This window comes from Pogona vitticeps, chromosome 2 (genome assembly GCF_051106095.1).
Source record: "Pogona vitticeps strain Pit_001003342236 chromosome 2, PviZW2.1, whole genome shotgun sequence".
Lineage (NCBI taxonomy): Eukaryota > Metazoa > Chordata > Lepidosauria > Squamata > Agamidae > Pogona > Pogona vitticeps.
This window is the reverse complement of record NC_135784.1, coordinates 237374327-237388527: the sequence shown is the minus strand read 5'-3', so window position 1 is coordinate 237388527 and position 14201 is coordinate 237374327. Positions and strand designations below refer to the sequence as shown.

The 14201-nt window shown below is 41.1% G+C and overlaps 1 protein-coding gene across 1 annotated transcript in view; it reads right to left on the bottom strand.

Annotated features, from left to right (window-relative positions):
* Positions 1 to 14201, bottom strand: part of PSAT1 (phosphoserine aminotransferase 1) — a 42758-nt gene that overhangs the window by 15096 nt on the left and 13461 nt on the right. Inside the window, exons 5-7 of the mRNA XM_020787783.3 lie at positions 13608 to 13780; positions 12526 to 12695; positions 823 to 951 (exon numbers count right to left, since the gene is read on the bottom strand). Of these exons, the coding sequence (XP_020643442.1) occupies positions 823 to 951; positions 12526 to 12695; positions 13608 to 13780 (472 nt within the window). The remainder of the gene's footprint in view (positions 1 to 822; positions 952 to 12525; positions 12696 to 13607; positions 13781 to 14201) is intronic.

The window sequence follows — 14201 nt, the reverse complement described above, 5'->3', positions numbered from 1 at the left end:
CTCATGGTGAGTTCTTGAGAAGAGAATTAAACTTGGCCTAGGAGCCCCAAGCAGGTAAGGTGTACCAAAGGGACACACATCTCCTCTGAAAAGCTCAAGAAAATGTGCCTACTCCTCTTCTTCATTTTTATCACCACAATTCCTCTATAAGGTAACATACGCTGAAAGTCAGGGGCTGTCCCAAGGACACACAGTTGGCTTCATGGCCAAGTAAATACTTGAACTTTGGCCAGCCCAGTGCTAGTCTAACACTGAACAACTGTGGCTGTCTTATTACTGGTCAAAGCTCAATATACTACATATATACTACAGCAATCTACTGCCAATCTGAATCTCTATAAATCTAATTGCCAACTTGCCATTTTACTGTTTTCACACATCCACCCCATGCTGCTTCCTCAATAATTTCATGTACAGAGTTGAGGCCCAGCAAATTTTAAGAGATGTTGTTTCCATTTATTTGTCTTCTCGTAATTAACCCACAAGTAAACATTTATCTGTCCTGTACTGGAACATATCATATTTTAAATCACGTTTTTCAAAGTATTTCTACAAGCCTGTACAGATAAAGTTTCAACCAAGTTTGCCAGAGGGCTACTGCAGACTTACCATCTTCCTGGTGCACTTATTAAAAAGAACAAGCCAGGGCCAGTCTTGGGATTGTTAACTTCCTATCTTTTTATCATCTGGAACAGTTTCAGCATCAACTTCAGAAGGTTTAGTTCCCTCTTTTTAAAGTGACAGATGTAAGTAGGAATTCATGCCTGCTTACTATAAGGCATTTATATTGAAGGAATAATAATACAAGTTAAAGCAACTTACACATAGAATCCATTGGATCCATCAATAATGTCATAAATCATTTGTGATTTAGTTTGGCTCAGTTTATCCATAGCTGCAATCCCACCATTGTTCTTTATCCACTCCAAGACCAAACCCGTGATATAGATACTGAAATGAAGAAAAGAGGCACCAATTAGTTGCAATAAACAATGTTCACTGATTGTGAAAATGTGAAGGGAACGCCATGCAAACTGGCACAAACCTCTGAACCGAGGTTCATATCATTCTCTACAGAGCCATCAGTAGAAGCTTCAAACCTATTAAGTGCTTGTGAGATGTGATTCAGGCAAAACCTTCATGACTAAAGGTCATATTGCAAGCAGAGCCTAGATCTGCTTGTTTGTTGAAAATATTTTTACCCAAGCTTTCTCCTTAAGAAGGAACTATGGTGGCTTATATCAGACAATAATTAAAGGCTAAAAACAGTAAGCATACAACATTTTAAAAGAATCAAGCAAATACCAAACTAAAAATGTGAAACAAAATCAGCACCAATGGCACATTCAAAGCAACAAGACACAATATTATATTTAAAAACTGTTCTCAGATGTCCAGCCCCTAAGGGAGAAGAGAAGAGAAGAGAAGAGAAGAGAAGAGAAGAGAAGAGAAGAGAAGAGAAGAGAAGAGAAGAGAAGAGAAGAGAAGAGAAGAGAAGAGAAGAGAAGAGAAGAGAAGAGAAGAGAAGAGAAGAGAAAGGTCTTCGTCTGCTTGTGGAACGACAGCAAAGATGGGGACAAATCACACCAATCAGAAAATGAACTGATTTGAAAACTACAGCAGACATGACAAGCTTGTGCCGTGGCAATCAGATGTTCTTATCACTTCAGCAATTTTCTCTTCTAAGTCAGTAACAACAAGTGAGGCCCTCAGTGTAAGCCATGAAAAGCAAAAGCATTATCACCACTGGAGTGTCAGGAAAGTGAATGCTTCAAGCAAGCAAGCAAGCAAGCAAGATTAGCCATGCGCTAGAAAGCAAAGGACAACTTTTTTTTCTTTTTTCTTTTTCTGGTTATAATTTAAAGCATGGCAATTTGCTACATATAATTTTGAAAGCTCTCTGGCAGCAATTTATGTTTCAGGGAACGCTGGAAATGACTCAAAGCTGTATATTTAGACTAAAGCAAAATCCCATTATAAACTTGTAATATGTCGCAATTGCAGAAGTCGGGGTGGTCAAGTTTAGATATTATACTATAATGGGAAGGTAACTTCTATGAGTTAAAGAACTACATAAGCTTCCTGGAACCTTGGCCACACTGATCATTTTTACTCCTGACACCCCATCTTCAAATTTTGTGGCCTACAATTGGTGAACCGTACTTCCAGAATAATCTGGGGGGGGGGGGGTGATAGACTCTTGGGGTGGCTGTACCTATTTGAGACACAAGAGGGTCTTTTTTAAAAGCCAAATGTAACAACCACATTTGCATTATAACATGTCCAGGCCTCTCCCAAAGGTTAAAAATGGTAAATTGCACTCCTTAGAAGTTTCTGGAGGGGACAGTTGGCAAATACTAGGCCAATACAAGTTTATGCACCAACCACTGTTGCTGAAGAGGCTTAAATTGATCAATTCTATGAATACTTACAACACCTTCTAGAACTGACACCAAAGAAAGATGTTCTCATTATACTGGACTTGAATGCTAAAGCAGGGAGTCAAGAGATAAAAGGAACAACAGGTAAGTCTGGCCTTGGAGTTCAAAACCAAGCAGGGCAAAGGCTAATAGAGTTTTGTCGAGAGAACAAGCTGCTCATCACAAACACTCTTTTCCAACAACACAAGAGAGGACTCTGCACCTGGACATCAACAGATGGGCAATACCAAAATCAGATTGATTATAATCTCTGCAGCCAAAGATAGAGAAGCTCTACACCAGACTCGGCCCAGGTCAGCTAGTAATGCGGCCCAGTGCAATTTTTTATTTTTAAAGAAATTCCAAAGTTTCAAGATACACTGCCGGCGCTTGCGGCCAGAATGTGGCCAGGGCATGTCACAACAGTAGAGGGGGAGAGAGGGAAGGAAGGAAGAAGTGGGAGGGGACAGGGAGGCTGCGTGACTGCATTGCGCCGTCCCCGTCAATAGGTGGACCCTCTCCCGGCCCCATAAAGCCGCCAGAGTCGAAGCTGGCAGCCTCTGCTGTCTGAGATCACAGCTGCCGGTAAGCGCGCTTGGAGCGGGGCTGCGGAGGACGGCTAGGGCTGCCCCCCCATGCGGCCCAAACCAAACGTATGTGCGGCCCAAACCAATTTTTCATCTTCTAATGTGGCCCAGGGAAGGTGAAAGGTTGGACACCCCTGCTCTACACAGTCAAAAAAAAACCCAACAAACCTGGAGCTGATTGTGGCTCTGATCATCAGCTTTTTATAGCAAAACTCAAGCTTAAACTGAAGAAAGTAGGAAAAACCACTGGGATAGTCAGGTATAATATAAACCAAATCCCTTATGAATACACAGTGGAAGTAAAGAACAGATTTAAGGAACTCAATTTGGTGGACAGAGTGCCTGAAAAACTATGGATGGAAGCTCATAACATTGTACAGGAGGCAGCAACAAAAACCATTCCAAAGAAAAGGAAATTCAAGAAAGCATAGTGGTTGTCCAACAAAGTCTTACAAATAGAGAAGGGAAACAAAATGCAAGGGAGATAGGGAAAGTTACAGAAAATTGAATGCAGACTTCTAAATAGCAAGGAGAGACAAGAGGGCCTTCTTAAATGAACAGTACAAAGAAATAGAGGGAAATAACAGAAAGGGAAAAACCAGAGATCTGTTTAAGAAAACTGGAGATTTTGTACAAAGGAATATTTTGTACAAAGATGGACATGATAAAGGACAAAAATGGTAGGGTCCTAACAGAAGCAGAAGACATCAAGAAGAGGTGGCAAGAATACACAGAGGAATTATACCAGATAGATCTCGATGTCCCAGTGGTTTTTGACTTTGAGCCAGACAACCAGGACAGTGAAGTCAAGTGGGCCTTAGAAAGCATGGATAACAGAAAGGCTAGTGGAGGTGATGGCATTCCAGTTGAACTATTTAAAATCTTAAAAGATGACGCTATATTCAAAATGCCAGCAAGTCTGGAAAACTCAGCAGCAGCCAGACGATTGGAAAAGATCAGTCTACATCCCAATCCCAAAGAAGGGCAGTGCCAAAGAATGCTCCAACTACCATACCATTACACTCATTTCACACGCTAGCAAGGTTATGCTCGAAATCCTATAAGGTACACTTCAGCAGTATGTGGACTGAGAACTCCCAGAAGTACAAGCAGGATTTTGAAGGGGCAGAGGAACTAGAGACCAAATTCCTAACATGAGCTGGACTATGGAGAAAGCCAGAGAGTTCCAGAAAAACATCTACTTCTGCTTCATTGACTACACAAAAGCCTTTGACTGTGTGGGCCCCTAACAAACTATGCCAAGTTCTTAAAGAAATGGGAGTGCCTGACCACCTTATCTATCTCTTGAGAAAGCTATATGTGGGACAGGAAGCAACAGTTAGAACTGGATATGGAACAACTGATTGGTTCAAAATTGGGAAAGGAGTACGACAAGGCTGTACATTGTCCCCCGGCTTATTTAACTTATATGAAGAATACATCATGCAAGAGGCTGGACTGGAGGAATCCCAAACTGGAATTAAGATTGCCGAAAGAAATATCAACAACCTCTGATATGCAGATGATACCACTCTGATAGCAGAATTAAAGAACCTCTTAATGAGGGTGAAAGAGGCAAGTGCAAAAAATGGTCTATAGCTCAACATCAAAAAAACTAAGACCATGGCCATTGCGCCCATCACCTCCTGGCAAATAGAAGGGGAAGATATGGAGGCAGTGACAGATTTTACCTTCTTCGGTCCATGATCACTGCAGATGTGGACAGCAGCCACGAAATTAAAAGACACCTACTTCTTGGGAGAAAAGCGATGACAAACCTAGACAGCATCTTAAAAAGCAGAGACCTCACCTTGCCAACAAAGCTATGGGTTTTCCAGTACTGATGTATGGAAGTGAGAGCTGGACCATAAAGAAGGCTGACCGCCAAAGAATTGATGCTTTTGAATTGTGGTGCTGGAGGAGACTTTTGAGAGTCCCCTGGACTGCAAGGAGAACAAACCTATTCATTTTGAAGGAAATCAACCCTGAGTGCTCACTGGAAGGACAGATTCTGAAGCTGAGGCTTCAATACTTTGGCCATCTCGTAAGAGAAGACTTCCTGGAAAAGACCCTGATATTGGGAAAGTTTGAAGGCAAAAGGAGAAGGGGATGACAGAGGATGAGATGGTTGGACAGTGTCATCAAAGCTACCAACATGAACTTGACCCAACTCCAGGAGGTGATGGAAGACATGAAGGCCCAGCGTGCTCTGGTCCATGGGGTCATTAGTCGACTTAACGACTAAACTACAAAGGCCAATGTTTAGGTAACAACTGCCCACAGCCTATAAAAATGGCCATGGAGGCTACATGCAGGATAGTGTTTCACCTACCCCTGTTTAATATCTACCATGTTTCCCCAAAAATAAGACAGGGTCTTATATTAGTTTTTGCTCCAAAAAACGCATTAGGGCTTATTTTCGGGGTATGCTTTTTTTTTCATGTACAATCCACGTTCATTCAAATACAGTCATGCAATCTTCTTCTGGTTGCTGCACAATGGTGGAAGGCAGGTTTTCACTTAACTAGGGCTTATTTTGGGGGTAGGGCTTATATTGCAAGCATCCTGAAAAATCATACTAGGGCTTATTTTCAGGTTAGGTCTTATTTTCAGGGAAACAAAGTAGATAATACTATCATCATCATGTGCCATGAAGTCAATTCTGACTTACGGTGTCCCTTTTCAGGGTTTTTCAGGTAGAGAATAGTCAGAACTGGTTCACATTCCCTTCTTCTGGTGGCATCCTGGGACTCTGCAGCTTGCCCAACACCACACAGGTTGGCTTTATTCACAGAAGGCAAAGTGAGGTATCAAATTCCCAACCTCTGTCTTCATAACCACATACCTAAACTACTTAACTATCTTGCCAGTTTGACATCTAAAACTATGTTTTGGAAACATGTAAAACCATTTGATACATAGAAGCTACAGCCTAAGCCAATAGGCTTTGGCCTTGTGGTATCTGATTTTCAGTGGAACACCAGAGAAACACAAGAACAACACATGGTGCAGAAGACATATACTTAGAATTAAAGAATTCTAGAGCCAGAGATTTGTTCTGAGTAACAGAGCTGAAGACTGTCAACAGAAAACCCAACTACCCCCTTCTGCCTATTCCCAGTATAGATGGAACATTTATTAATTGCTCTGACCCAATGGGTAGATTTTAAAAACAAGCCTTGGCTCAAATGACAAACTGGCAATCAGAAGTTGCCAAATATATTGCTAGCATGGCCCTTTTCTGTGCAGAAATGTCATTTCCACCGCAAAACTGTTTCTGTTTCTACTTTACCACGACCTAAATCTGCCTCTTTTCGCAGTAACCAGTTAAAGTTTGTTAGGCGACACACATTGCAAACTAGAGTGTTGGGAGAGTCTATGAGAATCCTGTTGCTTCCAGGTAGAAGCATTCACTAATGTTGCTGGAGACAATTACTGAATGAAAGCAAGGATGACGGTAAGTTCACTTTGTGTGATTTTAACCACAGAGCTCTGCCTGAAGGAGCAGAGACATTTCCCCTAGACAGTGCATTGCATATTAAGTTGCTTGGCTCTATGTGTTCAGTGGCACACTTCCAAGAGTTTAACATTCATTACTCCCTCCACTAAATCTGCAGAGGGGCGCTCCAAGAGCCATCACAGTATCCAGCAGGTTCTGGGAATTGTAGTCCAAAGCACTGCTATGAAGATTCCACTTTAAAACTTCCACCTTTCACTTATTAACAGGAAAAACACTTACACCCCCAGAATCATCACATTGTATAAGAGGCCCAAGGCTGCAACTTATCCTTTCTGGACATGTTTACTATTGCTACCATGAAACGTACTAGTAGTACACATTTAGTACTCATAAAGCTAGAGGGATAACTCAGTGATGTCAGGCAATCTGGCTGTTGGACCAAGGTTGGGCATTCAATTCCTCCATTTTGTGCCTTGCAGAAGAGCCAGCCTTGGGGAAGCTACACAGACTGAAAGCACCCCCCCCAAAAAAAGAGAATAGTAAAGCATTTCTGAATGCATTTAATTTGGAATCAATTTGACAGCACATAAATATGACAGTGAAAGTTTCTTCAAGTTAAATTAAGTGGACAATTCTCTTCTAAAGTGTTTAGAAGTTGTTATTATTATTATTATTATTATTATTATTATTATTATTATTATTATTATTATTATTATTATTATTATTATTATTATTATTATTAGTATTAGTAGTAGTAGTAGTAGTAGTAGTAGTATTAGTAGTAGTAGTAGTAGTAGTAGTAGTAGTAGTAGTAGTAGTAGTAGTAGTGGTGGTGGTGGTGGCGGTGGCGGTGGTAGTGGTATAGATAGTATACCCAAGATGGTACAAAACATTTTATGTATAAAATTGTCTGCAATCCTTACAAAGAAACCCATAAGGCAGGCAACTCAGCAACCCTGGGCTCAGTCCACCTCATAAGGTTGTTGTGAAGACAGCAGGCAAGAGGGACAACCACATGTGCCGCCTTAGGCTCACTGAAGGAAACCCAAGGTATCAAATATAACAATGCAAGAAATGAAATGAATGAAAGTAAGTAAATGTTCTTGCCCCTCCCGTTGCAGATGAGAACTCAGAACCATTTAGTTCATGGAGCAAGACAGATTTTGAAAATGAGACACTCCAAGCAGCAATTTCAGATGAGACTACCACCTTTTCCCCTCAGAAAGGTAGCTATGTTAGTTTGTTTCAGAAAAACAAAAAAAACATACTGTAGAACTTCTAAGTCTAACAAGGTTACTTTTTGTGAGCTTTCAGGGATTGATATCCAGTTCTTTATACACAAGGAGTAGAATATCAAGACCACAGATTTACATACATGATAGACTGAATTATACCTCAGCCCTCACTGACCATCAGAGTATATACACTAAATGGGGGGCAGTGGGTAAATGAATGACCCACTTTAGAGCTATACAGCTTCAATGTCATCCCCAAAGTAGGATTTAGCCACAGATTTAAATATGAAGCAAATCCTTGTAGTTAAGAAATTAGATTTCTTGGGGTGGGGGAAGAGATGCTATTAATCTCTAGCCAGGAGATTAATGGCAGGAAACCAGGACTTCTTTTGGCTAGAGGGCAAAATGGTCCACATTGTGGTGATTTAATTCTGCACTTCACTAAAGCAACTCATAGACATTCAGGTCAGGTAGCCAGCTGAAAGATAAAAAGAAACACTCAAAAGGGAAGGGGGAACGAGGAGGAAAAGAAGCTCAGCCAATTTCTGGCAACATCCAACTACGATTCTGAAAGCGAAGCAGACACATTCTGCCAAGCTGCAAGTTCATATCTACAACATTGCTACATAGCATGCTCTGCAATATGAATCATGAACACACATACACTAAAATCTCTTACCAGGTAAAGTGAGCTTAGAAAGACACAGTCATTCAATCTCAGAGAGTGTCCTTGCTACAGCTGAGAATCATTACACACAGCTACAAATCGCTCCAAGATTATCCCTGCTAGCCACATTCACAGATTTCCTGACAGCAGTTTCTTCAAACTTAAGAATTCCAGAGTAAGGTTGCTAGAAAGACATCCAGGTACTAAAAAAAAAGAGGAAGAAGAAAGAAGAAGAAGACCACAAAATGTCTGAACTAGGCCAAAGAGTGGCCAATGTATACAACACTCCCAATTGGTTAAAGACTAAGGGACCTAATCCCTTACTCCACCAAACATGGGACCACCATCAATTCAACATCTTCAAGTGTTCAATAATAAAGCTAAACCAAACCTGCTGCCTCTTGCAACACAAGAGAGCTAAATCTGAAGAGGATAGCAGACTCTCCACATAGGGAGCCCCCTCAGGTTTCTTACTTGTGTGAACAGCCCCCATGGATAAGCTGCTCCTCTGTGGAGCTCCAGCTACCCACATGTGAAAGATAAGGCTGAAGTGGATTGGGCAAACCTACTCCTCTGCTTATGGCTTAAGTTTAGCCTTTCTATTGAACACAAGAAAATGGCTATCTCTGCTCTGTTTCTCCTGGTAAGGTCTCCTCCACTGTCGCTGCTCCACTGAAGTTAATGGACTATAATTTCTATTAGTTCCACACATAAGGGCTAGATTTGAAAGGAGTCAAAGAACAATGCATCTCAAAAGCACTAGGCTGGGGGAGACTAAACTAGAGAAAGATGTGTGATATGATATCACGCCAAACACTTTTCAATACTGAGTCTTATATGCAGGGCTTGAAAAATGCACTCGTCCACCAGTCTGTGACAAGTGAAAAATGCTGCTCGACAAGTAACAGCTCCCTCTCTGTCTGCCTCCTTCCCCTCCGCCTGTTTCTCTCCCTCTCTCTAATCCTGCGGTCCTCCCCTTCCCCTCCCAGTGCAAAAGGAAAACTGCCCTCTTTTCGTGAGAAGAGAGTTTGAGTGGCACATAGAGATATATTCTGCAGGAGAATATAGAGTACTCCCATGCTGGAAAATCCCTGCTCCCAATTTCAAATGAACGAGGACACATCCTGGGGTGGGAAGGAACCGTGGCTCCTTAAGAGGTGCTTTTGCTTTCCATTTTATTTTTGCTGGAGACATTCAAAAGAAAGTCATTCAAAATAAAAGCTCCATGACCTCACAGACATGCAGGTAATAAAGGAACCCAAGTCTGAGGGTATAATGAATCTGATATTTAAAACATTCAGATTGTGCTAAGATGACCTTATGATGGCTAATCTAAATGGGCCTCCACTACCACAGTTTAATTCTATTAAAGCCATCGATAAATGGTACTTCACTGCTAAAGCTACCAGACATGTACAAGGACACAAGTGCAACACCTCTAACAGTAGTGCATTTTCTACTAAGAAGACATAGGCGAATACTGTGTATGCAATACAATTTTTTTTATGTTTGTACACATTGTTACATAGAAATAAAAGTGAACAAGTGCCCAGTTGAAATGTGTTAACATAAATTGCAAGGCTATAGTCCGGTCATGCTGACTGGTGAAATTTTTGACTGACTGGTGAAACATTCTAAAATTTTTCAAGCCCTGCTCATATGTGACCATTAACCAGAGCCTGTCAATAGCCCATCTTTTGGACTACAACACCTAAAATCCCCCAGCTAGCACAGGCTGGCTGGGGGGATTCTGGATACCGCAGCCCAGAAACAGACTAGCAGTAGTAACTACTAGTGAATAGTAACTTTAAGCTTTGCAGTTAACAGAATGGCCAAATAAAATGGAATATATGGAAATAACAAACACAAAAGGCTGACGACCAACACAGACAGCAAACTTTTACTAACTTACGAAAGAGATGGGGTTAACAAAGGTGTTGTGTTTGTTCTCAGTTTCCTACTTGTTGTCTAGGGTTTACAGCAATGGAATACAGCTTATGAAGCTACAGGGAATACAACTGTTTAAAACTGGCATAATTAGGCTGGTGCTCACTTGTTTCCTGAGACGTTTCCTCTACAAGATATAAGAAATACTGCATTGGGATGGCAACTATTAACCCTCCTCATCGCTGGCTATCCTGGCTAAGGCTGATGCAAGTTGCAAGCCTAACATATGGAGTGATGCACACTCCCCTCTCCTCCCCTACAAGGAGGGAAAAAAACTCTTGATCTCCCAAAACTGATTGGAAGGATACTTTAATTCCAAGTCAATCAATATGAACGTGCTCTTTTCCAACTTTAATTGTTGCCAGCAGCTTTTCTTTCTAACCAAAGAAACTACAGTACCCATTAAAATATACACTGCTAGCCATGGTTCTATCTTCAAAACTTACAACATCTGTCTCATATTATGCTTGCAGTGTGGTGGGGTGTATTTTTATGGCATTTTGAAGTATTCCATTTTTTAAAAAATTGATGGAAATATTGAAAGCCTTTGAAATAAATAAACTAATTGCTTTTCATATAAAAGACTCAGTATTTTCCAGAGCATTGTCATTCCTCGGTGTGGGAATATACGGTTTCTGAGGCAGAAGCAGGGATACAAAAGCACACTGAGATATGAGCCAGTGTGGTGACGTCAAACGAGGAAACTCACTGGAAGATTGCATTGGCAAAGCCATTCCTTATATATCTCACATAGCTTGAAAAGCCTATTTAGGATCACTGTAAGTCTGGATGGCTCATAACATACACATGAAATAAAGACTTAATCGGCTGGAAACATTGATCACATTGATGCACATGCTATGTACAAGTTACAGCATTATATATAGAGAGAGATTTGTTCGAACCTACAATTTGATGAGGCTATCCCACCCCTCTAGATAAGAAAACAGGTATACATTTTTTCACATGTATGCCAATAAGCTGAAGGAATTTTCAAAATACAGATTGTAGCATTCAACCTTATTATACTGAATAGGTTATGCATTATTCATGTTCTATGCTGATATGGTTGAGAGGTGGGGCCACCAGAGATGTTAAAAAGGGGGAGCCTGAGAGGAGAAGGAGAGAGTGAAGTTCAGTCAGAGTGAGAGAGAGACAGTTGGGAAATCTGAGGTGTGATTAGTCTGAGGAGTGAATAGTAACTTGTGGGATTTAAATAAACGATTGATGCTTGATGAAACTGAAGTAAATACTTATGAATTATTAAACAAACATCTGTAATTAATAAACCTGTTTTAAGAAAAACTGAAAACTGAAGGGACCTTCATCATCCTTCCTAAGTAAAGTATGTTGATTTAGTGATCAACTGGTGGCAGTGTGTGAAAAGGTGTTTGGTTTGCCTTCGTGTGCTCTGTGTTTGGAAGACAAACAGGGGCCACGAGGGGCAAACGTCACACAGATTTACAAGCCTGGGGAAAATATTTTATCTATGCTTCCCCTGTTACAGAGAGAGAGAGCTGTTAAGTATTGCTTACATAACTTCAGCTTTCTGTTCACGCAGTGTAAGGATACGTTCTCTATAAATGAGAACAGTTGGTTCACATTCAGAGGGCTCCATACAGGTAGCTAGATGCATTCATCCACTTCCAGCCTATTTGTTCCTTCTTAGCCTACTAACACTTTCACTGCTGTCAGCAATTCAGAGGCAAAGAGAGCAATGCAACATTCAGGTTCACCTTACTTGCAACTAGAACTTTAACTAGACGTTAAAAGGTGTCCTGTTTTGTAAACCCAATACCTAGGTGACAATTCAGTGGAAAGGGCACAGCTCTTTTTTGTACTTTGCTCCAGACAAAGAACGACGGGTAAGTCAAGGAGGGCATCCAGGCAACACACAAGATTGCAAAATCACAGGGACAAGCTTACAGCCAGGTCTGCTCAGCAGACCAATCATGAAAAAAACAGGATCTCCACTGCAAGTACCAAAAAGCATGCTGCTGAGTACCAATATGCTAATAGGTGGTATGGGAAAACTGGGCTCTGTAGCTGGGACATTGTAGTGCCACAGTGCACCCACCTGCCTAAGGCAACTCCTCCAGTACAAAGTAACCTTGTCTTTGTCCACCTTCCCATCACTGACAAGAAAGCAAATGGTTTTTGTGTCTGAGTGAGTCACAGGATGAACAACATCACACTTGGGCCACATTACCTGAAGCAAGGAGGAGTGTTGTATAAGGAGTTGTTCTCCACTTGCACTTTGTAGTCCAACACTATGGGGCACTCTTTGAGGGCAAAGCCGAGCAAGTCTTCTCGCACTATTACTACTGTGACTCCAGCACAGCCAATATTCTTCTGGGCACCAGCAAAAATTACACCAAACTGAAGATGGGAAGGAGATAGAAACAAGATAGATGTTATCTCTACAAAAAACACATTTGGGTGCTATAACCAGAACTTACACTGCCATTTCAATATCTCATGGGGGGGTGGGGAGACACAGATTGGGATGGGAGACCTTCAGCCCACTCTGAATCCCTTACTATGCTGGCTCGAGCTTCCGAATGCTGAAGTTCAAAACATCTGGTAGGCTAAATGCTCTACACTCCTGCCACATGTAATGGAAATCCAAGTAGATGTAGTAAGTGTGGATTGGAATGAAACCCAAGAAAAAGCTGAGTGACCGTTAATACAGCCCGAAGGCATTAAATATTTTTTATATTTGCCTTGACACCAAACACTTTCCTCATATAATGAAAAATAACTTATAATGGAGAATGGAAATGGCCAAATTTTCACTGCTAGCAAATGTTAGCAATGAGAAGCATGTGACAATAGTTACATTGCCCTTCTCAGGTTAAGGTACATATGTGGTGGAGACTGACCAACTGAGATTCAATCCATGGTGTTAATTTGCTGGACACACTGACACCACAAACATATGGCAAAGGTAAAGTTCAACAGCATTTAAGCCATCAGAATGGTTCAAGTTATTCTTATTCTCTTACAGAATCTTTAAAATCCTAGCCTACATGTTGTTGTTGTTGTTTGCTTAACAGCAAATAAACATTTTGTATTGGATATCAACATCTCCTTAGAAGGACTCAAGAGCATAGAACGACACTGCACATCATGCCCTGTACTTGCAAATCTGTTGTTGTAGGAGTAGCTTGACTTACCCACGTGATAACATCCTAAACTAGTCAGAGAAAGAGTTTGAACCACCCAGCACATAGCGACTTTCCTCCCCAGGAAGTTTACAACTTACAGCTTACAATTGTTAGGGAGATTTACCTTGGAAACATCCACAGGCCTAGAGAGAAAGTTTGAGGACATATCACAAACTAAGACTGCCTTTCCAACGTCAGGTGCAAAATCAAACTCTACACCATGGACGGTTTCATTGGCACAGTAATAGACATAAGAGGCATCGGGGTTAAGGTTCCAAGTGCTAGGGTCAGGAATTTCTGAAACAGATAAGGTGACAGACAAACAATGGTTACGTTTTCCAAATTGTAGACTCAGCAGTCTGGCTGTAATGATGACATGGAGCTTTCCTTAAACAATGAACTTTGACAGCAACTCTGGTTCAACACATTTCTACTGCTTTGCCAGCAAAGTAGATTAGTTCTTGGACTTGGTACAAAGAGAAAACTTGCCGGCGGAGAGACTTTAACAAACTCTGGGAAAAAAGACAGAGAGGCAACCCTTTGTATATCCTTCTGGAAACACAATCCCGTAAAATCAACAGGATAATGTGTGCTCATTTTAATATGCCAAGACAAACTGCCATTCAAAATAATTGTAGCATTCAAATAAAAAAGCAATCTTCTGCAACATAAGAAGTATTTGGCCCACTGAAAGGAACATTGGGCTCAGTTTTTTAAC